At 53.6% G+C, this 24,234-nt stretch overlaps 4 protein-coding genes across 7 annotated transcripts; 2 read left to right on the top strand and 2 right to left on the bottom strand.

The window, feature by feature from the left end:
* Positions 1 to 72: 72 nt before the first annotated feature.
* DXO (decapping exoribonuclease) lies at positions 73 to 2,848 on the top strand. Of its 4 annotated transcripts, none has more exons than XM_037519438.2 (7): positions 73 to 295; positions 923 to 1,339; positions 1,506 to 1,741; positions 1,829 to 2,048; positions 2,171 to 2,306; positions 2,462 to 2,556; positions 2,641 to 2,848. In XM_037519438.2, the coding sequence occupies exons 2-7, from the start codon at positions 984 to 986 to the stop codon at positions 2,786 to 2,788; spliced, it is 1,191 nt and encodes a 396-aa protein (XP_037375335.1). In that variant the 5' UTR covers positions 73 to 295; positions 923 to 983; the 3' UTR covers positions 2,789 to 2,848. The 4 variants fall into 4 exon arrangements, with proteins under 4 accessions (XP_037375335.1, XP_037375334.1, XP_037375332.1 ...); XM_037519437.2 differs by having other exon boundaries at positions 844 to 1,339; XM_037519435.2 differs by having other exon boundaries at positions 73 to 429.
* Positions 2,849 to 2,907: 59 nt separating this feature from the next.
* On the bottom strand, positions 2,908 to 12,436 carry SKIC2 (SKI2 subunit of superkiller complex). Its single transcript, XM_037519434.2, is given in 29 exon segments — positions 2,908 to 3,148; positions 3,243 to 3,383; positions 3,566 to 3,784; positions 3,860 to 3,970; positions 4,113 to 4,323; positions 4,454 to 4,580; positions 4,671 to 4,818; positions 5,123 to 5,227; positions 5,368 to 5,505; positions 5,658 to 5,795; positions 6,117 to 6,347; positions 7,430 to 7,540; positions 7,623 to 7,835; positions 7,989 to 8,085; positions 8,164 to 8,310; positions 8,619 to 8,725; positions 8,908 to 8,992; positions 9,129 to 9,275; positions 9,641 to 9,786; positions 9,989 to 10,117; positions 10,246 to 10,436; positions 10,532 to 10,585; positions 10,867 to 10,941; positions 11,059 to 11,173; positions 11,256 to 11,373; positions 11,472 to 11,529; positions 11,532 to 11,580; positions 12,172 to 12,275; positions 12,354 to 12,436. Coding segments are annotated over 29 exon segments (3,738 nt in total). The 5' UTR covers positions 12,376 to 12,436; the 3' UTR covers positions 2,908 to 2,947.
* Positions 12,437 to 12,597: 161 nt separating this feature from the next.
* Positions 12,598 to 18,145, top strand: NELFE (negative elongation factor complex member E). Its single transcript, XM_037519433.2, has 11 exons — positions 12,598 to 12,676; positions 13,114 to 13,196; positions 14,553 to 14,622; positions 14,716 to 14,861; positions 15,277 to 15,351; positions 15,475 to 15,512; positions 15,696 to 16,027; positions 16,150 to 16,294; positions 16,451 to 16,505; positions 16,750 to 16,852; positions 17,977 to 18,145. Exons 2-11 carry the CDS (start codon positions 13,122 to 13,124, stop codon positions 18,072 to 18,074), a joined length of 1,137 nt encoding a protein of 378 aa, XP_037375330.1. The 5' UTR covers positions 12,598 to 12,676; positions 13,114 to 13,121; the 3' UTR covers positions 18,075 to 18,145.
* On the bottom strand, positions 17,668 to 24,181 carry CFB (complement factor B). Its single transcript, XM_037519432.1, has 18 exons — positions 23,925 to 24,181; positions 23,608 to 23,838; positions 23,082 to 23,267; positions 22,783 to 22,956; positions 22,456 to 22,557; positions 22,218 to 22,354; positions 21,796 to 21,934; positions 21,339 to 21,470; positions 20,936 to 21,037; positions 20,717 to 20,854; positions 20,183 to 20,280; positions 19,942 to 20,059; positions 19,580 to 19,733; positions 19,405 to 19,481; positions 19,134 to 19,234; positions 18,900 to 19,032; positions 18,774 to 18,823; positions 17,668 to 18,501 (listed from the first exon to the last, which is right to left on the bottom strand). The coding sequence occupies exons 1-18, from the start codon at positions 23,986 to 23,988 to the stop codon at positions 18,346 to 18,348; spliced, it is 2,292 nt and encodes a 763-aa protein (XP_037375329.1). The 5' UTR covers positions 23,989 to 24,181; the 3' UTR covers positions 17,668 to 18,345.
* Between the last annotated feature and the right edge of the window lie 53 nt (positions 24,182 to 24,234).

Raw genomic sequence — 24,234 nt, 5'->3', positions numbered from 1 at the left:
CCAACGCAGCCAGCGGCACTGCCTCCGCCCGACGCCACGCCTCTGCTGCTGATTGGCTCCCCAGGACGTCACTCACTTCCGGGGAATCCTGGTGGTGCGGAGGGGCGCCAGGGGGCCACGTTGTGATCATAACCCCCGCCTCCGCCTCCAACCTACCCCCTCGCCGTCGCTGAATGATTGCGTCACCAACCATTGGGTTGGGGGAACCACCTTTACATCCCTCTTGGGCGCCTGACCTGCCTGTCATGACGTCATAACCCTGCGGAAGTGGAAATCAAGCCTGGCGGGTTTTGAGGTAACCAGATCCTTGATGTGAGCCCCATCATACCTCCTAACCTCACTGCCTTTGGGGAGTCTGGAGTGGGGTGTAAGTCAGAAGAAAAAGTGGAATGTGCATGTTGGCTTAAGTAAATCGAGGCAAGCAAAAAGGTGAGTTTTTTAAAGAATCAAGATTAAGGACTTGACCTGAGGAACAGTCTCCAGATAATTCTGGGATAGTTGTCAGAATCTTGAGCTTCACAATGAGAATTCGATACTACTTGCAAGAAAACATTTTTAGGAATTGGGACAGATGAATGTATCTATCTCTGCAGAGCAGAATACAAGGGTTAGGGTTAGGGTGTTCGTTCAAATTTACCCTATTCTTTTAGAGCCTTATTTTCTGACAACTGGGAGTTCTACTGGCCGGGAGACTTATGTTGTTGCTGATGCAGCTTCTTCACTCAATCAGCCCAACTGTGTCTTGATGCTTTGGCCTGTGCCCCTTAGTTGAGACCATGGAGGGGATACTCTTAAAATTGTTGATTTTAGTTTCCATGTACCTACCCATGGTTCTCTTTGAAGGACTGGGGTGTGCGTGTTTCAAGACCAGGACCTGGCTATCAAGAGACCAGACTCCTGATCCAGAGCTCTCCTTCCCCAGGCCTCCTTTGTCAAAGGGGAACATCCCAGCTCCCTCACCCACTCATCCATCTCAGGACCTGATGGAGCCCAGAGGGACTAAGAGAGGACCTGGGGAGCTAGAGGTAGCTGAGCCACCCAAAAGGACTCCCCGCCCAGCTCCTTCACTGCCTACAGACCCTGCCCTCTACTCTGGGCCCTTTCCTTTCTACCGGCGCCCTTCTGAACTGGGCTGCTTCTCCCTGGATGAACAACGCCAGTACCATGGAGACGCTCGAGCCTTGCGCTATTACAGCCCACCACCCACCAATGGTCAAGGTCCCAGCTTTGACCTCAGAGATGGATACCCTGACCGATACCAGCCCCGGGACGAGACGATCCAAGAGAGGCTGGACCATCTGCTACGCTGGCTCCTGGAACACCGAGGCCAGCTGGAGGGGTGAGCAAAGCACAGTACACAAGTAGATGTAGAGATTTGTACCAAACCTCTAAAACTAGGAGAACCAAAGCTGGAGTTCATTCCTAACAGGGAGCTTAATTTAATCTTTGGGGGAGTATCTGAGATGATGCTTTTATCAGAACTTCAGCATCTATTTCCCCTTCAGGGGTCCAGGCTGGCTGGCAGGGGCCATAGTGACATGGCGGGGACACCTGACAAAATTGCTGACAACACCATATGAACGACAGGAGGGCTGGCAGCTGGCAGCTTCCCGGTTCCAGGGGACACTGTACCTGAGTGAAGTAGAGACACCAGCTGCTCAGGCTCAGAGGCTTTCCCGGCCACCCCTCTTGCGGGAATTCATGTACATGGGGTATAAGTTCGAGCAGTACATGTGCGCAGGTGAGAGCTGACCCTGCTCTGTAGCCCCCGTCTTTCTCCCCCAGATTCCCAGTCCCCACTGCTGCTGCTGCTTCTCTCCTTGTGCAGACAAACCTGGAAGTTCCCCGGACCCCTCTGGGGAGGTTAACACCAACGTGGCCTTCTGCTCTGTACTACGCAGCCGCCTGGGAAACCACCCTCTGCTCTTCTCAGGGGAGGTAGACTGCACAGACCCCAAGGCCCCATCCCTACAGCCCCCCACCTGCTACGTGGAGCTCAAGACCTCCAAGGAAATGCACAGCCCTAGCCAGTGGAGGAGCTTCTACAGGTTCAGGATGGGGCGAACGGGGCAAGAGCCTAGAAGCGACAGCTGGGAGAGGAACTTGGGGAGAAGAGGATGAGGCTGGAGGGTGAAGGAGGGTCCCGCTGATACCTTGCCTTTCCTGACAGACACAAGCTCCTGAAATGGTGGGCGCAGTCCTTTCTCCCAGGGGTCCCAAATGTTGTGGCTGGCTTCCGCAACCCAGAGGGTTTAGTCTGTTCCCTCAAGACCTTTCCTACCATGAAGATGTTTGAATATGTCAGGGTAAGGCGGAGGTGTCACAGCTCCCACCTGTATAGACCCCCTCAACATCCTCCAGCCCTTCCAACCACAGGCCCCGCACCCAAGGGTGCAGCCTGTCTTCCCCTTCTCTCCTTGCCCTCATTGCCTGTCTTCAGCTCCTCCTCTGCTTTCTCCAGAATGACCATGATGGCTGGAACCCTTCTGTGTGCATGAACTTCTGTGCTGCCTTCCTTAGCTTTGCTCAGAACACAGTTATCCAGGACGACCCCAGGTGAGGCCTTTAAGTCCACCCCTCCCCTCTGGGTCTCAGAAGCTCGGTCTCCACCTTCAACTCACGACTCCCATCTGTCCCCAGGCTTGTCTACCTCTTCTCCTGGGAGCCTGGCGGCCCGGTCACAGTGTCTGAACATCGAGATGCACCCCATGCCTTCCTGCCCGTGTGGTATGTGGAAGCCATGACCCAGGACCTCCCATCATCCAAGACACCGTCCCCCAAGGACTGATTGATGCTTCAGAGGGGCTGGTCCTGTCTCTGTGTATACAGATAAAGGCATATTTCTAAGTGGTTCTCCCTGCTGTGTCTTTGATCAGATTATCCCCATCTATACCTCATGGCACACAGGTGCTTTGCTGTTTTATTATTACATTTTTACACAGGTCATTCACTGAGTATAAAGGCTGGCAGCAAAGACGATGTCCCTCCGTAGCAGGGTAGCTGCTGTCTCCATCTTGGCACCTAGCACAGGCTCACCTACCAGGCGGGCTGCCCCCCGCAGCGAGCGACACATTTCGGCCAGACGCTGGATGCAGCGGACCACCAGGCCCTCGGGGGTCCCTGAGAGCCCTGCCAACTCAGAGAAGGGCTGTAGTGGAAGCAAGATGAGAATCAAATGTGATAGGCCTGGGCAGCCTCTCTGCAGTCAGCCAGTCACAAAACCCCAAGCCCCAGTTACTTACCATGCCCCGGGCCCATTCATACACAACTTCGACCAGCCCAAAATTCAGCTCCCCCACAAATTCCTCCACTGTCTGGTTCAGGCCACAGGCCACTTGGACCTCACCAATCCGCTTGGCCACAGCCCGGACACGTTCCACTCCCTGCAGATGGGGAAGAAGTTAAGCCTGCCTTCCGGCTTCAGGACAGGGAGGCCCGGATCAAGGAAGAAGCCATTCCAATTCTTAGGGGCGCTTACAGGGCCGGAGGGGGTGACTTGGGGAATACCTGGGGGTGGGCACTGAGAATGCTGCACTCAAGGGAGAGAGGGGTGGGTGTCCTGTACCTGTTTGAGGGTGCTCGGGAGCTGATCCCCAGAGTCCCCGGAGCTCTGGCAGACCAGGCCAGAGAGCAACGCGGCAATCTCTTCCGGCCGCAGGGCGCTCAGCGCGTTGTCAAACATGAGCTCAGTGAGAAGCAACTCGTGGCTGCTCATGGCACAAGCCACGCGCCCTGCCAGCTTCACAGTGCCTGCCTCATCTACGTAACCCAGGGTTCGGAGCACCTGGAAGAAAGATGGTGGTGTCAGGAGCCTGCTGCCCCTCCCTCATTGGGCCCCTCGCCCTCCCCCGCCTCTCACCTCAACACGCTGGTGGTATTCAGGGAGTAGCAGCAGCGACTGATCTGACAGCAGGAAGCGTAGCCGCTCCATCTCCTTCTGTATCTGCATTCGCTCCCGAAGCTTCAGGTACTACAGGGAGCCACGGGCCAGAGCATGTTAGTCTTCTGGCCCTCAGCAAGGGCACTGAGGCCAAGGGCTGAGATGGGGGCAGTCTGCCAGGAGCAGAGAGGACAAGACCCCTTCCCACTTGGGAGCTGGCATCAGGGCCTACCTGGGAAGGGAAGCGGGGGCTGTGCACACACTGAGCCCCTCGGATCAGCTCCTCTAACTTCCGGGCCCGGAGCCCCCCCTCTACCACTGACACATCCTTGAGCTGGAGATCATTGACAGGGTCAAGAGTAGGGGGTCCTGCTGGGTGGGCCTGAGCCAGGCGCAGCAGCTCTTGGACAGCCGTGGTCACAGCTGCCAAAGGAGGATCCTTCCTGAGGAAGGAGCAGATCTTAAGACCTGGGGCAAAGGTTTCTCCTCCATAGGAAGAGGGAGCCTCCCCAATCACACCTCCCTCTCCACCTGCCCACCCCCATTATATGGTCCCTCCCCAGCATCTCTGACTTGAATTTTGGCTGCTGCCTTTTGTTGAAGTCTTCTAAGATCTTCTCCCCATTCACCCGGAGCACCTTGGTGGTGATGGCTGCCAGATCTCCTGGCTGCAGTTTGGCCACGGTGTGGTCACAGGGCCCTGTGGAAAGGGGAGAGCAGAGTCTGGCCTTGTGGACCGGGCTGCCACCTGCATTGCCAACAGGAACCCAGACACGTGCCCCATTCTCACCTTCAGGTAGGAACAGCTTGAATCCCACAAGGTCATCCGGGTAGGGCACATCTGGGGTGGCCAGCCCCTTCTCCTGTGGGTCCTCAGATGTAGGCTTATCACATAAGACCAGGGTTGTGAACACTCTGCTGATGGAATTCGAGGAGACCTAGGGGAGTGGGGAGGCCGGGCCAATGCCATGTGGGATGTCAAAGGTAGAGACCAGCTCCCCCTCAGGCAGGGATCATGGAGCAGCCACGCAGAGCCCACCAGTATGGACTGATAACCAAGCCAAGCAATCAGCAGACTTAGGACTGGTACGAGGAGGTGGTCAGGAAATCAGTAATGGGAAGGAAAGAGGGTGAGAGGGGAAAATGAGAGCACTGGTAACTGCAATCTGCTCCAGCCAAGTCAGGGAGCCACAGGTAGGACTTAATCCTCTCTCTCTGGGTCCAAAGGCCCATTGCCCTCACCTGCAGGATCACACCCAATGCGTTGTGATGCTCCTGATTCTTCACGACCACCACCCTTCCCGCCGAGAGAGATTTCAGTCCATTCACAGACTCTATGATGTGTCTCTGAAGAGCAGGGACATATACAAAGGAGATAAGGGACAAAACATTGGGGGACACTAGGGCTGGTTTCAGGAGCACCCAGACTGTCTCATTCTCATCCTCCTTCCGCCTCCATCATCATCTCAATAGTCATATACACTCACCTGGATCAGGCTCCGGGTCTCTGTCAGTTCTTCCCCCCAGCTGTAATACTCAGGCAGGTCAGCCAGTTGGCCAGTTATGTTGGGCTCCTCCAAGGCACTCAGCCTCTTGGTCAGTTGAGCCAGAGCCTGTTCATGGGCCTGAGCAAAAGCAGGAAGAGGCGTGAAATGGCAGTCTCCAGGCCCAATCTGCCACAACCCCTACCAACCCCCACTGGCCTCTAGATGCTCATCTCTTCCCAGTCTGGCTTCCCCTGTCCTGCTTAGTACACTGGTCACCCCAACGATCTCACCTTGCTGTCCTTGCGGGATGGGAACTCAGAGAAGCTCCTCTTCATCATGTCCTCCACTCTGAGGGCGTCCACCCGCAGCAGGTTGAGGATCATGGTGTAGGTGAGGCGGAACTGGGATTGCAGCTGGGATGGCTTTCCCTGATCAGAGAAGGTAGTGAGGTCAGCCCTATGGGGACTGGCTCTACTCTCAGCAGATCTAGTCCCAGCTCTGAATCATGGACTCCTAGACACGCTGCTTGTTTACTTCCTCTGCAAGGTAAGGGAGTAAAACTAAATAGACCCTAAAAATTCCCATCTAGCACTATATTCACCGTGGAAAAAGATGAGAGGAAATGCTTGGCTTCTCCCAAGCAAAAGGAAAAAAAAGAGGGAAAAAAAGAGAGGGGATGTGGCTGGAAGAGAGAATCCAGCAGGTCCCCAGAGCTGGGGGACACCTGGCCGCCAGCAGCCCCGGCTCACCATCATCATGCGGTGCAGGTCTGCCATCTCGGGCACGCGGCCCTTGCAGAGCAGGATGACAGTGCCTGTGGGATCCAGGCCCCTCCGCCCCGCCCGGCCTGCCATCTGCACATACTCCCCGGGGAGCAGGTCCCGGAAGGTGGAGCCATCGTGCTTGCGCATGGAGTCGAACACCACCGTGCGGGCCGGCATATTCACACCCATGGCGAAAGTCTCTGTGGCAAACAAGACCTGGATGGGAGAGAGAGGATCAGCAAAGGGCTGCGCATGGACATTCAGTCCTGGCCAAGAACACCTTACTTTGTGGCTGAGGCTAACTGGGCACCCGGCATAGCTCCAGATGGTTAACTTGCAGAATCTCAAGGCAACTCTGCAGAGCAGGCACATCATTTGTCTCATTTCCTTTATTTAGCTAGCCATTTTCTTTTGACCCCCATGTCCCACTCCTATCATTCCCCTGTCAATCATCCCGGTGTATTTACTAATTCTCTTTTGGTGTGAATCTGTTCTTACAGCATGTGTCTTGGTTTGTGTCCAGTAGTTTACAGTTCACACTGAACTGTTATAACTTGTTATAAATCTAGTTCTGTTTTCCTTTTTTCCACTTAACGATTTTAATATCCATTCCTGTTCCTATGGTTATAGCTATACCACTGCGTCCAAATGCTGCAGACCACTCTAGGGTGCATCTCCCGCATTTACCCGCCTGCTCTCCCCAGTGAAGGGCACGTTGGCACCACACCCTGCCATGTGACTGTGCAAACAAAGGAAAAGCAGTTCCCTCATGGACCAGGGAAGAATTTCTTTGTGGTTTATTCCCAGGAATAGAATTTAGAGTCAGAATACATTATACTTATTTCTACCTAAAGAATACCAGCATGCACTCCAGACTGGCTGGATACAAGGATTCTTATACGATCCTGCCTTTGGCAACACCTGGCACTAACAGTTTTCTGAATTTTACCAGTCTAATAATACTTCCCTGAGTATTTCAACTTGCATTTTTTCTGACCAAAGTCTTTCTGACCAAAGACTTCTTATATGCTTTCCTCCTCTTTGGGTTTCTCATCTAAATATTACCTGCTTGTATCTTATCCAGCCCCATTTAAAGACGTGAGCCTGAAGTTCACGAAGACTAAATAATTTCCCCAGGGTTACATAGTGACTAGTGGTGCAGCTGGGATGCCCCCAGGCTGTCTGGATCCTAAGCCCACAGAACCACATTGTTCTGCCTAAGCGCCTGCTCCCTCATCCTCTGGGCAGCCCCTGAGGCAGGGCGGGCCCTGGAGTTTCTCCGCCACCAGCATGCGTACCTTGACCAGGCCACGGCTGAACAGCATCTCCACGATCTCCTTCAGGATGGGCAGGATGCCGCTGTGGTGAATGCCCAGGCCACGGTGCAGGAGCTCAGACATGTGCAGGACCTACAGGGGACCGAGGTCCACGGTCAAGGATACAATCACAGACAGCTTGATCCCAGCCAGCGTCCACCCTCCACCTCCTCACCTGGGGCAGCTGGCGGTCAGAGCCTCGGAGGCGAGCGAGGCAGCGTTGCAGGAAAAGGTGAATCTCACTCTTCTCTGAATTCGTGGTGAGGTCAAGGGAGGTGAGGCCCGAGGCCTGCTCATCGCAGCGGCCCCGGGAGAAGGTGAACACCACCACGGGCAGCTGCGCGCGAGTGCGGAGGGAGGTCAGGAGGGACAAGTACACACCACGGTCCTGAGGAAGGAGGCAGAAAGGGATGAGGCTGAGTCCCTGACCCAGTGGGTTCAGCTCAAAGGGCAAGGAGGTAAAGCAGTGCTCAAAACTCAAGTGTAAACCTCTGGAGGACGAGGAAAGAAAGGACAGGGAAAAGGTGGAGAACAGTTTTACCTGTGCAGGGCCCCCCTGATGCGTGGGCTGCTTGGCCCCAAAGGTCTGGGCGTGTTTGCTCATCCTCTCCTTCTTGGCGTCCGCTGCTGCATAGTACCTGGGACACGGGGAGGGACGGTGATTACAGTTACACCCTGTGGGGCCCACAGTGACTCTCCCCCCATCTCTGGCTTACCCCTTTGTGTGGAAGGCACCTCGGGAGTCCAGCAACAGGAAAAGCTCTCCCTGGGTCTTGGGGCTGTTCCCTGTGAAGAGATAATGCTCCAGGGGGACAGGGCGGGCAACCGTGCTGATGACGTAGATCTGGCGACGCTTCAGTCGCCTGGGTGGGGAGGAAAAGTCATCGTGCTGGGGTTGGGAGTGTGGAAAGGAACCCACATTCCCACCATCTTCCCTCCCTGGCTTTACCCAGTCTTTTCTGGGAGCCAAATTAGAAAGCAGTCCTTGTCATTTCACCTCTCAACACGCAAAGTGATTTGGGCCCAAGTGGGACCCCACCACCACCCAAGTTGAAAATGTTCTCCCACCCCCACTGCCTGAGCACTCTCTCCTATGGTGGTCTTCCCCCAATCCCAATGGAAGCAAACTATAGCCCCCCTTCACCCAAGCATCCCAGGACACATGTCTCACCCAATCCAGTCAGCAAATTCAAGGGCATTGGGGACAGTAGCACTCAGAAGGATGATGGAGACGTGGTCAGGGAGCATGATGAGCACCTCCTCCCACACGACCCCTCGCTGGCATGGGGGGAAGACAAGTCACGGGCAGCTCAGAGGGGGCTACCTTCCTGCCCCCAGGGAAGCAGCACAGGATTCCATTTGGGGCAAAGGAGGCAACAAAGGATGTGTGGAATAGGGGAGCTACTGAATTAGTCCCAGAGGCGAAGACTGCAGGGACCTGGGGTTCCCAGGCCCCTTACCTCAGCATCGTTGATATAGTGAACTTCATCAAAGATGACCCACTCCAGGTCCCGGATGACATCCGAGCCGCTGTACAGCATGGAGCTGGGGAGAACAGGCTGCAAGCTGACTCCCCACTGGCTCCTGGCTCCACCCTCTCCTCAGCCAAGTTACTCTATAGCATAGCCCCAACCTCCTGACAAAAATCCACCCCTTCTGAGACCGAGTGGCCCTCTCTCACCGGAGAATTTCTGTTGTCATGATGAGGCAGGAGGCCTCCGGGTGCAGCTGCACATCCCCAGTGAGCAGCCCCACATCCCCAAAAGTGTTTCGGAAGTCTCGGAACTTCTGGTTGCTCAGAGCCTTGATGGGCGAGGTGTAGATGGTCCTGGGGAGAGGGCAAGAAGTTAGCCAGGCACTCCACATAGACCGAGCTCAGTACCTCCTATCCTGCCCTGAGCCCTCCTGGAAGTGCATCTCGGCTCAGATGTCCCCCTCCTTCATCCCAACTGCCCTTACATTCTCCCTCATAATGTGACCCCAGAAAAACACCGCCCAATAACGCTTCCTAAACTAACACAGGTCATTCTTTTAACCTCTCTCCCCACATCTCATTTCTCTCTGGGTCCCTGTCTCAGATCCTCCCCCAAACCTCCCCTTGAAAGGATGAGGGAGAGAGGAGAGAAAGAGATGAGACTCAGAAAGGGTGCAGAGGCAGGGCTGCCTGCAGGGGTGGGGGAGGAGGGGCCGTACCGTGTCATGTGTTTCTGGGCAAGGGCAATGGCATATTCAGCTACAACCGTCTTCCCCGCCGAAGTGTGAGCCGCGACAAAGACGGAGTCATGCCTTTCCAAGTGCAGGATGGCCTGTTTCTGAAACACATCTGGCTCAAAGGCCCACTGTGGGAGAGAAACAGATGGGGAATGAAGAAAGGAGGGGGACTTCATGTCTCATGAGGCACACAGGGTAGCAGGGAGAAGACCCAGCGGGAGGTAAGGCCAGGACAGAGACCCAAGGCTGGCCTGGAAGGCATCTGTCCTCTGCTGGGGAGAGGAAGCAAGGGAGTAGTGGAGGTGAGGGAGCAAGCATGGGACATGATACCTGGAAGGCTGGCTGGGGAATAAGGCGGTAGAAATCACCAACAGGGGAGGTGACGTCCACAGGAATGGCCCACTGCTCCTGAGGTACGGGCTTGGGGACTTCTGGGGGGGCTACCACTGTGGATGCCTCCTGGATAAGTCAGGGAAGGGATGATAAAGAAACAGAAAGCTCTCTGCTACCGCCCTTCCAATGATGCTCCAGTCTTCGCTTTGCACCCAACAAAGTCAGCCCACTCTCGTTCACTGAGAAACACCAACCTTCAACACTAGGTCCTCCAAACTGCTTGCTTGGGCCAGGGGTGCAGTGCTGGGAGAGGCTGAAACCATGTTCCCTTTGGGGCCTCCTGGCTGTCCCACTGCCTCATTCTCATCCTCGTCACCTCCACCTAAATCCAGAGGCTCCAGCAGGCGGCTGAGGCTGAGCAACCCCGGAGCTGGAGCTGGGTGATCTGAGGAGGCAGGCAAAAACAGAGATGTGGTCACATCCATCCCTGCTCTACAGAAGGGTGTTTCTCTTGTGCACAGTGTCACAACTAGAACTTACCTTTTGGTGCAAAGTCCACACCTTTCTTGAAGCCAGGTGGAATAGTGAGAAGATCTGGAAGACAGAGACAGAGACAGAGAGATAGAATCAGGGCCACTGGATACTTCTGTAGACATTGTATGCCACTTATATCTCCAGCACAGATACTGCAGGCATACATATTATAGCAATTTTCCAACAGATGACACTAGACTATTGTGGATGGGGTAACATCTACTAATTTGTTTAAAGGCAAGGAAGGGTCAACAATAGCCCAATGACAGCCTGGACCCCAGTTCCTCAGGGCCCAGTCTTCGAACCCTGTATCCCAAGGGTCCATCCTTGCACCACCTCACCTTTCTCAAAGTCTATCTCCTCCTCAGTCTCCTCCCGAGTGCTCAGATCTGTTATGGAAGGTTCATCCATTCCACCTGGAGAGAGGTTGGAAAAATAGAAATTCATGGGGTTGGGTGATACAGGATGGGTGCAGAACCCTTCCCCATAGACAAGAGGACTCTCTTTCCAATCAACCCATGTTCACAAGTCACCTGGCCAGAAAGGGTATTGTGTTGGATTCCCCCACAAGGACTGGGAGATGGGCCCTGGGGGCCGCTGAAGAGACAAGGAGGTCGTGGCCGACAGGTTTGTATTCTCCAGCAGAACCTAGAGCAAGAGATCAGAGCCCCTGTGAAGCTTAGCTTACCTCTTTTTCCAGCTCTATTTCTCAGGACCCCTGACGTCTTACCTCCTTGTAGCCCAGTATCTGGCCTGTGGTTGGGTGTCTCTGGGCCTGTAAGTCGGAGGGGACTGGGGCACCCAATAAGGTGAGGAGAGACCAGGGATCCATCTTCCTCTGCCATTTTCTGGAGAAGAGGAAAGTAATTTTCAGGTTTTCTCTCTATTCTATCCTAGCTTCCTTCAGAGAGCCACATGCCTAGTCCAGACTCTCTAGACCCCTCACCGGGCTGAGTACTCCACACCATGCAGAGGCAGCCAGGCTGGAGATGACAAAAACAACTTTCTGCTTCTTGCTGGAGGTCTGGGGCACAAGGAGGGAGGCCATGGGGGAGCTGGAACAAGGCAAAGAGGAGAAACATTAGGTGACAAACAAGTAAGATGCAGACAAAAGAGAAGGTAATGGGAACCTCACTTGGATTAGAAATGGTGGCTGTCCCAGACAGACTAGGACAATCAGGGTGAAGCAGAATTTCCCAGAGGATATCCTGCTTTACAGGACCAACTGTCTGCTACTGAATTACACTGGTGCTGGGTTCTGCAGCAGCTTTAGAGCTACTAAATACAGTTTTTTTGGATTTCAGAGTATTTGGGTCTGAAGCTAAGAATTTGTATTTTTTAAAACCTCCCCACTAATAACGATAATTACATCTGCATCTAAGGATGCAGAGTCAGAGGCTCAAAAGCTATCGTCTCGGTCACTACCAAGGGTCCTGACGCACAGGGGACGGCAAGGAGAAAAGACATTTGAGAGTGCAGAGCTCTCAGTTCTCTGGCCCAGGGCAGGTTCGCTGTCCAGCACGAATTCCGGCCCACATGACAGGTGTTTACAAATATGAGCGTGCAGTCATGCGAGATCCTAGTGTGAGGAAGGTGAAGGTCTTAAGTTCAATATGATTCGAAAGTCAGCGTCAAAAGTCACTCACGGTGCTCTCTGGCGCCCCAGGCACATTCAGCAGCTCCCAATGCCCGTTGCATCCCAGCTCCACAGCCCGAAGGGGCAGGTTCAGAGGATCTGGGGGAGGGAGCACTAGAAGGGAAAGGTCAGAGGTCAAAGGTTAAGAATCATTCCTCGTCTACTCCTTCGTTCCACCTCCCTCCCTCTCACCGAGTCGCTCAGTCTCCATCATCAGGTACCCAGGGCTGGTGCCCCGCAAGCCGGAAGTGCAGGCGACAGCCGTGGTGTAAACCCCGCCCCAGAACGGGCGGAAGTTGAGGCTACTTCCGGTACACACCCCCGCCGGAGGCGGGGCTGAGCGCTACCTCTGGGTTGACCTGAATTAGTGGAAGGCCGGGCGGAAGTATCTGCGCCTCGGGCCGCCTTGGTTACCGCGTTCTCCGCCCCTCTGTACGTCATCGCTCTGAGCCCGCTATCCGCTGCCCGCGCGGGCGCCGCCCGAGACCGTGGGGCCCCAGTTGCCGCCCCTTCAGGTAAAGCCTTCTCCTTTTCACACTTTGCCCCGTTTTTACGAACTCTTTCTCTTCTTCCCCTTCTCGGTCCTCTGAGAGCGCTACGCGGGTTGCGCTGCCTCCTCTGCCTTTCGGACCCCGCGGCTGCCTTACTAACCCCAGAGGGGTAGGGGGGTCTGGTACCTTGGTCTTGGCGATGGAGGACGTTTTTCTCCCTTCCCGGGCCATATGGTGACCCATCTTGCTGGTGTCCATGATTTCTAGAGAGAGGAGGGGATGCTGCTTGATCCCTGCGAGTAGGGGCTTGGATGGCAGCCTGGCTTAAGCAAGGGGTAGGGAGAGGCAAAAGACAAGAGTAGGCAGACCTGGAGGGGTGGGGTGGGGCATAGTGTAGACGGTTTGTGAACCCTGGGTGGTGACAGTGGAGAAAGATGTCTTGGGCTCTGCCCTTGAACCAGGAGCCACCATGTTGGTGATACCCCCCGGACTGAGCGAGGAGGAAGAGGCTCTACAGAAGAAATTCAACAAACTCAAGAAAAAGGTGAGGGAGCATTTGTGGGCATGGCCCAACTTTTCACAGACTGCACTGAGAACACCTGGGGTGAGTGTGCAGGGGGTGGAGGGATTCTTCTTGCTCATACTGGCAACTTATCACCTCTCAGAGTAGCTTTAGAGATGTGGGTTTCCCAAATCTTGGTGTGCATCTTCTCTTCTGTGCAGTCCACCATGGAGTTGTCTTCTTTTCCCATGGCTTTTAGTACCACCTGAGAGCTGCTAATCCCCAAGTTGGCTTTTCAAGTTCCATCCATTGTCTTCCTGAAAACCTTAAAACCAGATAACCTTAAAATTGAAGTTATTGTTTTCTCATATATTATAATCTAGTCTTTTTCTTGATTTTACAAATAGAAGCGACCACATTCATTTCTCCCACGTTTGGTATCAAAATCTCATCTTTGAGCCCACAATATGCATAGACAAACATTTGCCTAGTCTTGATTCTTCCTTTGAAATAATTTCTCCTGTTCGTTTTTTTTTTTTCCTCTGTATTCTATATAACAAGTCTTTGTTGATGCTCACCTAGACCTTTATAATGGACTCTCAACAATTTTCTCAGTGTTTTTGGAACAGATTTCACTCCTATTAAATTCATCCATTGCGAACACAAAACTCTGTCCCACTTTTTCACATTGTAGATTGAAGAAAGCATTAAGTTGACTTCACTTTTTAGTCAAATAGAACTGTTGACTAATTCCCAAACGTGCATTCCCAAAGCCTTCTTATCTTTGCAACTTTGCCCCCTTGTTTTCTTTAAATGCCCTTTCCTCTCCATCAGTGTTGGGCTCATTCTATTCAGGGGCCAGTTTAATAGCCATGTGGCATCAGAAAATCTTCCTTGATCTCAGCTGCCAGCAATCTGCATCTTTTGTAATCACTGTGGACAATTCAGTCTAGTCATTTTATTTCTCAGATCAAGCTTCTTCAGGGGAAGGGCTGAATCTTAGGGCTTTGTGTGTCTCTGTTAACCAGTAACAGCATGTTCTTGTTAAATATGCAGGGGATGCGTGAATGAAGTCTCAAGAAAGGCACGTATACTTACTTGTACCTTATATCCTAGGGCTGTGATCCATGATTTAATTCCTTGTCTTCAACTTCAAAAACATAAGACTCTGGAAGGCCTCTGGATACTGTGGTTTGGATAGATTGGGGAGCATTGGCACTATAGGTGATCTAGGGACCATTTGTGAGAGGCAGGGCTGCCTCAATGTACCACTTCAGAGGTGCTATTAGCTTTGTTTCTCCACGGAAGGTGATCCCTGAAGTGATGCACCCATGGGCCTTGGGAGAAAAACTGAACAAAGACTGAGTCTCACCCATTTCTTCTTACTTTTGTTCCCAGAAAAAAGCGTTGCTGGCTCTGAAGAAACAAAGTAGCAGCAGCACAGCCAGCCAGGGCGGTGTCAAGCGCTGTGAGTGACAGGGATAGACCGGAAGTGGGCAGCACAGGGTTTACCTCTGTCACAGCTTGTTCAACATAATGCCTTTTTCCCTCACAACCTCAGCACTATCAGAGCAGCCTGTGGTGGACACAGCCACAGCCACAGAGCAAGCAAAGCAGCTGGTCAAGTCAGGAGCCATCAGTGCCATCAAGGCCGAGACCAAGAACTCAGGCTTCAAACGTTCTCGAACCTTAGAGGGGAAGTTAAAGGTAAGCACAAGAAGAAGCTTGTTCAGGAAACCCTTGACTTCTGAGGGCATCCATCCAAGTTGGAATTGAGGTAGGTTGAGGAGAAAACTAATGCATGTTCAATTGTGGGCAAATTGCCCTACTGTTCTGTGCTTCAGATTTCTTATCTGTAAAATGAAACTGCTGGGTGACTCCTAAATTCTGTGGCTCTAATCCACAATGTATTGGAGTTCCTGGTGTGTGTTATTTTAAGGAATTGAATAGGCTGGAAATGTTGCAGTTCAAAAAAATGTTGGGTCTATTTTTTATTTTCAAAATGCCCCATAATCCAATAAGAAACGTAGAAAGGGCTAGAGGAAACTAGGGTGAGGCTGAGGGAGGAGAATCCCCTCTGTCCCACAGCCACATTGAGGTAGTCTCTCTTTCACCTTCCCAGGACCCTGAGAAGGGCCCAGTCCCCACTTTCCAGCCATTCCAAAGGAGCATATCTGCCGACGATGATCTGCAGGAGGTAATGGTTCCCAATTCTCTGTCCCTGAGGGGCTGGGGATTGAGAAACATGAGAGACCCATATATTTTGGGCCACATGCCAGCAATTAGGAATCATCTTAACTGTCCATGGTCTCTCTTTCAGTCATCCAGACGTCCCCAGAGGAAGTCTCTGTATGAGAGGTTAGAGGGTTAGAAATGGGACCGTTTCCCAGGGCTGGGAGATGGGAGGGTTTGATTACCTGGGCACTGGGGAGGTTTGGGGCTGGAGTGGAAGGAGCTGCACTGCAGGAGTGTTGAGTCTCCACAGGGCCTGGGAAGATGAGGTAAAGGCCCCCTTTCATCTTCATTATCCGCCTCTCCCAGCTTTGTGTCTTCCAGTGATCGACTTCGAGAACTGGGGCCAGATGGGGAGGAAGCAGAGGGCCCAGGGACTGGTGACGGCCCCCCTCGAAGCTTTGACTGGGGCTATGAAGAACGTGTTGGTTCCCGCTCCTCAGCCTCCCCTCCCCGAAGCCGCAGCCGAGACCGCAGTCGGGAACGAAACCGGGACAGAGACCGAGACCGGGATCGGGAACGGGATCGGGACAGAGATCGGGACCGGGACCGAGACCGAGACCGGGACAGAGACCGGGATCGAGATCGGGACAGGGATCGAGACAGGGATCGGGATCGAGACCGAGAGGGCCCTTTCCGCAGTGAGTGGTCTTGGCTGTTGAGAAAGGTAGCCTCAGATGCGGTTTAGGCAAAGTAAACTGGACTCTTCAAAGTGAAGGGTGAGAAGAGGTATCTCTTGTAACTATGATTCCTGGTCCCCTAGGGTCGGACTCATTCCCTGAACGCCGGGCCCCTAGAAAGGGGAATACTCTGTATGTGTACGGAGAAGACATGACACCCACTCTCCTACGTGGGGCCTTCTCTCCCTTTGGAAACATCATTGACCTCTCCATGGACCCACCCAGAAAGTAAGGATGACACAGGGGCAGTAATCCTGGGAGGACCTAGGGGGTGAGGCTGGGGGAGGGCCTGCCTGTCTCCTGTGACCTGTGCATTAGCACTGGGCTCGGCTGGGTCTGGAAGAGCCCACAGCCCCGTACTGACTCTGTTTTCTCTCATCCCAGCTGTGCCTTCGTCACCTATGAAAAGATGGAGTCTGCAGATCAGGCCGTTGCTGAGGTTGGGATTGCCCAGATCTGTTCTTCCCATCCTTTCTGCCATCATGTTTTCTCTTGAAAGTACTGGGAGCTAGGAGGAAATCATTTCCTCTTGTCAGAGAAAATCTCTCCCTATTCACACGGGAAATCTTAAACTCTTAGATCCCTACTCAGTCTGCTCCTAAGATGGCACCTCCTATAAATCCTTTGGTTTATCTGTAACGTTGCTCCCCATCCTCTGCCCTCCCCCTCTTCTTCTGCTCCAGCTCAATGGGACCCAGGTGGATTCCGTACAGCTCAAAGTCAGCATTGCCCGAAAACAGCCTATGCTGGATGCTGCCACTGGCAAGTCTGTCTGGGGCTCCCTCGGTAAGAATGGGAGCCACCCTGTCCCCATAGCTCCTCTTCTTTTTGTTCCCCTGTGTTTCCCTGGGTTCCCTAGATAGAGGTGATAGAGGTCTGGGTTTGTATAGAGGCTGGAATATGGAAGAAAGAAGAAGCCAGGGCTGGGTGGGCGGGGAAGGTGATCATCTTGTATAACCTTGTTCATTTGAGATGGAGTGTAGTTGACTTATACAGCAAGTATTTGAGGTTAGGGATCTGGAACTGAGGTATGAGGTGAGGAACGATGTAGATTTGCTCACAGGATGTCTGCAAAATGATAGTACTTTCAGGGAAGACTGAATCTGATGATTCAGGACTGGGCTGGGGGAATCTTCAGGGGATGTGTTAGGAAGCAGGGCTGTGTTTCTTGTGCCCTCCTGACATGTCAGGGTGAAGTTGAGGAGGCAGGAGGGATTGGACCACTGAAGCCAGAAGACTGAGGAAGGAGTGATTAGCAGTGTTGAGTTACAAGGAATCAAGAAAATGAGGCTGGGGCATGAGGGTTTCCTCTTGCCCAGCATGGTGGAGATGGGTCCTTAGTGATGGGGCGAAGAAAGGGACACATCACATCTAGGGAGGAAAGAGGAAGGAGCAGCTCAAGGGAGAGTGCTTAGGGCCAAAGCCACACCCCAAGGACTTCTAATGGGATAAGTGGCATTTGTCAGTGTGATCACCCGTTTTACCTGAAATAGATTTTGCTGGCAATGGTGTAGGCCAAAAGATGGGTTCAGAGCAAGAGTGACGACTTAAGATAAAAGAAAGTAATAAGAAACAACCAGCCTATTAACAAAGGGCTGTAGAGTAGTTCTCGTTTTTAATTCTTGATGTTCTGGAATTAACATTGTTCACGTGTCTCATGAATAACATTTGCAGGTTTGCTAAGAACATTACGTTACAACATCTGCTTGTGCCCCCATAATTGCAGGCAACCTGGCAGGGCAATGAATGGGTTGGCAGCCACTGGGCTGAGGGGCTGAGGGATGGAGGCCATCTCAGCCACCAGAGGGCAGCAGGGAAACTAGGCAGCCCCAGGCCAGAGGCCAGGAGTGAGCACAGGTCTGACCAATGCTCTTCTTCAGGTCTTAACTAATCCTTCCCTCCCTCCCTAGCTGTCCAGAACAGCCCTAAGGGTTGCCACCGGGACAAGAGAACCCAGATTGTCTACAGTGATGACATCTACAAGGAAAACCTTGTGGATGGCTTCTAGGGAATGGAGCTGGATTCTGTGTGCCTCATCTGCCCCGACCTTGGTCTCAGTAAAACACTGAGGAAGAAGCTCACCCATCTCCCTCAGCCTCTGGTTTTTCAGCAATTGGGTTTGGGGTTAAGCCTTTAAAAACGGCTGTTAGATTTGCTTTCAGTTGTAACGACATGGCCAGTGCACGTCCCCTACTCCCTTTTCCCAAAAGGATCTTGAACACAGGTGTTGTCGCAGCTGTTTTAATTTGCTCTCATGCCCCTTTCCAGCAGGAAACCCTTCATAGAAAACCCAGATCCTCGTCTCTGAGCTTCTCCTTGAGCCAGGGCAGCACTTGGAAGAGGTTGATGTGAAAGTCTCGGGCATGGGCAGGTACCTGCTGCTTCCGACTCTGGTCCTTGCAGATGTCCACCACTCCCCAGCTGATCACGCCAACCTGGAGACAGGAGGGGTGCTGTGGGGGGTGTGGTAGCCTGCCTTCCTACTCCCTGAGAGCACAACCACTCCCAGGGCATCTGAGCCAATCTAGAGGAATTAGCAGATCCAGCTCTGCCCTCTCCTCTAGCACGGGCGGGACACGTGGCCCGAAGCTAGCCAGTTCAAGGCATAGTCTTAAGGGGAGGCAGGCTTTTCCTGCACTGAACTTCCCCGCTCTGGAGCCCATGCTGACCACTTGGCATCTCCCCACAGACGGGAAGGGGAACTCACTTGAATGAAGCGACTCTTCTTGTGAATAATCAGGGGGCCACCAGAATCACCTGCAGTGGGGAGAAGTTGTGGGAAAAGCCGCTTGGGCCTCAGGACTTGCAGCACAACCAAAGAACCTTCTCTCACCTTTGCAAGTGTTGGGATCAGCGTAGGGATGCACCCCACCGGTGCAAAGGAACCTGGGGGTCACCACCTCGGAGATGTCCTTGACTTGGCCATAGCCTGGGGCGTTTCGAGCATCTCTCTCACAGCTCACTTTCTGTAGGTGAGATAGGAAGCACGGAGGAGAAAAGGCTGCTGAGCAAAGCTCCCTAGTAGGGTCGGGCCCTCGAGGACCTCCTAGGACCCCACGCGCCTCACCTTATCCCCGTTCTTGATATAGACCTCCTTCCGAACCAGTGTCTTCTTTACCTCAGACACGAACAGAGCTTTTATATCCGCTGCAGGGAGCAGCTCTTGCACTGGACAAATGGACAGACAGGGTCATTGCAGCGCTCTCCTCGCCCACCTTTCCTTTGCCTTTGTCACTCAGTAGGGCCCGCCACCCCTGGGCAACATCTGCTCCTGCAGCAAATCCTCCCCACTTGTCTTTTGAAATCTCACCCTCGTGCTACTCGCCCGAATGTCTTACTCTGTTGCTGACAAGTGGTTGACCGAGGAAGCCTCAAAGCTTGATTTGTTCCTTCGGTGCAGGGGAGACAAATGGGCCTGTTGAGAGTTGGGGAAAGTCAGGTGGCAGGCTCTGGAGCTCCCCGCCCACCAGCCCCGCCTCTTCCAGCCTTTTCCCTCCCATCCAGGTGCCTCACCTGACAGTCTGGTCATACTTCAGCTTCTTCTTGAGCTTGACCAGGGCCACGTCATAGTCATAAAATTCAGGAATTCCTTTAGCTGCTTTCCCATTGATGTTGTACTTGGGGTGGAAGAGTACTTCTTCTATCTCCAAGTCCTGCCGCTTCCCTCCTGAAGTAGGAGAATGGGCATCACTGTACCACCTGCTTCTCTGGGCAGCCTTTTGCCTCTTGCTCCATGTCATCCCTAACTTGTCTTCCCATCCCCAACCGGAGGGGGGAAGCCTGCAAGGACAAGGAAAGTGTGGGGTCTTGGAGTGGGAGGTGTTGCCCGGGGATGTGACTGGGACTCACTCAGGACTGATTCTTGGTGTCCTTACCCACGTTGACCTTGATGGAGTGTTTCTGGTCCTCCACCGTGAAACAGTGTGCTGCTGTCAGCACAAAGTACTCTGACACCACAGCCCCCATGCAGTTCTCGTGTCCCTTGGACGGGCGCTGGCAACAGGAAAGAACTACTTTTGCAAGCACCACAGTCTAATGGGAGCCTTTTGGCCTCCACTCCCACTTCATCCTGGCCTCACCGCCCACATGTTCCCACCCCCAGGGCGCTGTGCTTACAGTCACTGAGATCTTGGCTTGCCATGGTTGCTTGTGGAAAGCAGTGCCTTTCTTGTGCTCCCACACCATGCCACAAAGACCCAGGGTCCGAGTTTCATCTGGCAAGAATGTAAATGGAAAGCTGGGGGTGCTTCAGTCCTGAATGGCAGCAGCTGTGGGAGGGACACCTACGTGTGTGGGGAGCAGGGGCCCCTAAGGAGAAGGGGCATTGTGTCCTCATGTTGAGGACAAGGAACCACTGTGGTTTAGTGAAAAGAACTTTGGATTAAAATATTGCAGACCTGGCTGTTCTCAGTGCCAACTCATTAGGTTGTTGTCCCTTGGCCTTGATTTACCAATCTGTAACTTAAAGTCTCTGTCGTCCTTCAGAGCTCTGTTATTCAAAGATCACAAAATGGACACTGCCAGGGAATGCAGAGTGACCCTGAGGAGACTGAGATCACTAGGGCTTCACAGGGAGAGAAAAATGGGTGACCATGGGGAACCTAGAAGAGCTGAGTCATGGTGGTCTTGTGCCCTCTGCCATCTTCCTACCAAGCATTTGGATGAAAACATCCTCCAGGTTTTCCATGTCCTTGACTTTGAACACGTGTTGCTCTTTATCCTTCTTGGAAGCCAAAGCGTTGATGTTCTCTTGGTTCACCAGAGGCCCAACCCCAAACACATAAACATCTGAGGGGGGAAAAGGGAAGGTGAAGGCCCAGGTCTGATGGGTGAGAAAGCGAGGTGCTGGGACCTGGGCAGGTCACTCACCCAGATAATCCTCCCTCGGGTTTTTGCGATCCCTACCAATGTCCAGCAGGTCCCGGATGTCATGAATAACAGTGACCGGGTCCCCACCCATGTTGTGCAAGCCTGCAGAAGAGACAAGGACCGTGAAGGTGGGAGAGACCAAGGAAGAAAGGGGTCGAGGAGATAAGCTGACTGGAAGAGAGGACGTTGCTGGGTGAGCAATGGTTGGGGAGAGATGGAAGTGACAGGTCACAGTTTTAAGGAGAAGGGTCCCTCATAAGGGTCACAGGAAAGGTCACCATGGCTTTACCCCTGAGCAGCATCCAGGGCCCCAACTGTGAATCTAATGTGACACATGGAATTAAGGGTCACACATGGCTCAGAAAGAGTGGGCAGTATCGGGCAGGAGAAGTTGCCCCCTGACCATCTGTCATGAGGATGATGACATGGCGGGTGCGGTTCCAGCCTTCAGGAGGCGTGTTCCCGGGCCAGCTCATCATGCTGTATACCGCTTGGAGGGCCCTCTTGGTGTTAGTCCCTGCCTTCAACTTATGGTCTGTGGAGAGAAAGAAAATCATCACCTCCTAGTCTTCCAGGCCATCCTTGAACCCCAGAGGCCTACCGGCAACTTAGCACCCACATCTTTCAGCTCTTTGAGTTGACTGTCACCCCCACTGACTTCCTTTTCACCACAAAGTGACCCTCTTGGCCCCCTACACATTTCCACCAACCGCCTTCCCCAGCGACCCTGCTGTCCAACCATGGAGTACAAAGTAGCCCTCCCTGCCCCCCCATGTGATCTCACCACCCCGTCTCACACCACCCTTAAATGTTCTGATCCTAAAGTGAACTTCCCGCCATTCCCTTCCCTGACCTCTGACCTTCATAGCTGATTTGGTTGAGCTTTTCTGTAACCCAGTCTGCATCGCTGCTCTCTGGTTGTGACACTCTGACCAAAATTTTGGCGGTTGTAGCATAAGTCACAAGAGCATATTTTGGCTTCACCCCATAACTTGCCACCTGTGGGTGAGGGGAACAAATGGTCATGGCATTGAAGGTAAAATACTATGGCTGGAAGGATCCAAGGAGGACAGGAAGGGTCATAGGACAAGGCTCAAGGGCTGCCTGGTCATTCTGAGGGTTGAGGGGGACTCTGAGTTAAAAACTCAACTAAATTACTCCAGCTAAAGGGAAAGAGCACAGAATAGGACCTGTGAATTTGGGGGCACAGAGGGGCTGGGAGCACCAGAGACTTAGTCCTGTCAGGACAGTGGGGTCCCACATTCAGGGGAGGAAACTCCACCTTCTCAATGAAGTCTCTGAGACAATTCTTGGCCCGTGTGAAGTTCTGAGCCCCAACACTGTCTGATCCATCCAGCACCAGGTAGATGTTCATGGAACCCGAGGGGTCCAGGATAATCTTCCTCTTCTGTAGTTCCCCTGGGTGCCACGAGAGAGACTCCAGCTCCAGCATGTGAGGCTCTCCTGGCCCTTCTTCTGCCCCCCACTTCTTGCTCTGCCACCCCCTTCTGCCTCCAAACCTGGACTATGCCCGTCCTCAGCATCGACTCCTTCTATGGTCTCCGTCAGGGAAGACAGGAAGGCTTCGGCCACCTCTTCGGGGGAGTCGTACATAAAGGAGTCTGGGAGAGGTCAGAAAGGTGGCCAGATGTCTGGCAGGGTCTGGGACACTGACGAGAGCTAGGGATGGAGGGTTCCGGGCTGGGAGGGGCTCAGAAGCGAGGAAGTTCTACAGGAGTGTTTACAGTGAAAGAGCTGGATGGCTCTAGGGGTGAAGACAGTGCCCTGGTGTGGGGACAACAGGTTCGGAGGGCAGGTTCTGACTGAGAGGCCAGGTCAAGGGTCACCTTGGCAGGAAGGCTCTGTTCCACTCCAGGAGCCACCTTCCTGACAGGTTCGCCGCTGGGAGCCTCGCAGCGTGAGGCCCCGGCTGCAGTAGTAAGTCACACTGTCTCCAAGGCGGTACTGAGTGCCCACCTTCCTTGTGCCGATGGGGATGCCAGGGTTGGGACAGTAGGTCGCTGCAACGCATGACACACAGAGGTGAGTGCGGGGCCTGAGGCCCAGAGGACAAGACAGAGCAAGAGTTACAGTGCCAGCTGCTCAGGCTGGAGCATGGCACCATCTTGCGGGAGATGCTTCTCACCTCCATTGTCGCAGATGGCCGTCTGCCCGTCCCACCGGCCGTTGGCCTGGCAGGTGCGATTGGCAGAGCCCCGGAGAGTGTAACCGTCATAGCAGCTGAAAGTGATCTCGTCACTCAAATTGTAGAAGGGGGCTCGGGGCCAGTACTCCCCGTTCTCAAAGTCTTGAGGTCTTGGGCAGCGAATTGCTTTGGGGGAGGGAGGCAAGTGGAAATTATTGAGAGGGAGGGGCTGCCTTTTGGGAGATCCTGCTTGGTCTTGGGCAATCCCCGAAGAATCCCTCAACCCACAGGGAGTCCCGCTGCTTCACCCTCCCCATTTCTATTTATTCTTTGTACTGCCAGGGCTGCCTGGCACAAGATAAATGCTTAGTAAATGTGAGCTCCCCTCTCCAGCCCTAGAATGGCCCCCACTCTTGCTCAGTCCAATTTCTCACCTGCCCGGTCTCCACACCACTCTAATCTCATCCTAGTCTGGACCTGGCTGCCACCTTTCTGCCCTCTGAGCCCACCCTCACTCCCCTCCAACCTCTGCATTCTGCCTTCTTGACAATCCTTTGGTCTTGGGTCTCCAGGGTGCTCCAGGACCCTGTGCCTCGGCAGGTGCGAGCCTGCACAGGGTAGGGGTAGAAGCCGGAGGGACACATGTACTCCAGTGCCTGGCCCCCCTTGAGAAGCTGGAAGGTGCCGCCTTTGATCTCTACTCCCTCCAGAGAGCAGGGGAGTTGGGGCCTGGCCACAGGCACCGGCGTACTCACACCTAAAGAGAAAGGTCACTGAAGCCCAGCCTCACAAGGTCAAGAAGGGATGCTGGGGCAGCAGGAGGGGGAAGTGACCATCACTTACCTCCAGACAAGAGGCTCAGAACTAAGGGCACCAGGCAGAGGCAGGGGGTGAACTTGCTCCCCATGGTGGTGAAGGAGAGAAGTGGGGCTGGAGCAGGAGGGCCTGTTGTGGCTTGTGCTGTGTGTCTGTTTGGCTCAGTGTCCAAGCTGAAACTCCTGACCTGGGCCTGGTGGCACTCCCTCCCCCTGCCCCCCACAACCTCCAGCCTTTTATGCAATCATGTTCTGGCACCTGCAGCTCGCCCCGCCTGCCCATCCACATCACTTTCCGGAATGCCCTAGCGGGAGGGTCCCACTCGCGGGAGTGTTCA

The sequence above is a fragment of the Talpa occidentalis genome, unplaced genomic scaffold, assembly GCF_014898055.3.
Source record: "Talpa occidentalis isolate TD23 unplaced genomic scaffold, MPIMG_talOcc4v2.1 talOcc4.2, whole genome shotgun sequence".
Taxonomy (NCBI): Eukaryota; Metazoa; Chordata; class Mammalia; order Eulipotyphla; family Talpidae; genus Talpa; species Talpa occidentalis.
The sequence above is the reverse complement of the archived record's forward strand: the minus strand, read 5'-3'. Positions and strand labels throughout refer to the sequence as shown.

Coding starts and splice junctions, on each gene's coding strand:
- DXO (XM_037519438.2), top strand. CDS start 984: ATGGAGCCCAGAGGGACTAAGAGAGGACCTGGGGAGCTAGAGGTAGCT. Junction 1,742..1,828: donor CGAGCAGTACATGTGCGCAG/GTGAGAGCTGAC, acceptor CTCCTTGTGCAG/ACAAACCTGGAAGTTCCCCG. Junction 2,049..2,170: donor CAGTGGAGGAGCTTCTACAG/GTTCAGGATGGG, acceptor CTTTCCTGACAG/ACACAAGCTCCTGAAATGGT.
- NELFE (XM_037519433.2), top strand. CDS start 13,122: ATGTTGGTGATACCCCCCGGACTGAGCGAGGAGGAAGAGGCTCTACAG. Junction 15,513..15,695: donor AGGAAGTCTCTGTATGAGAG/GTTAGAGGGTTA, acceptor CGCCTCTCCCAG/CTTTGTGTCTTCCAGTGATC. Junction 16,295..16,450: donor TCCATGGACCCACCCAGAAA/GTAAGGATGACA, acceptor CTCTCATCCCAG/CTGTGCCTTCGTCACCTATG.
- CFB (XM_037519432.1), bottom strand. CDS start 23,988: ATGGGGAGCAAGTTCACCCCCTGCCTCTGCCTGGTGCCCTTAGTTCTG. Junction 23,268..23,607: donor CAAGAAGGCAGAATGCAGAG/GTTGGAGGGGAG, acceptor CCTCCCCCAAAG/CAATTCGCTGCCCAAGACCT. Junction 21,471..21,795: donor CAACCAAATCAGCTATGAAG/GTCAGAGGTCAG, acceptor TTCTCTCCACAG/ACCATAAGTTGAAGGCAGGG.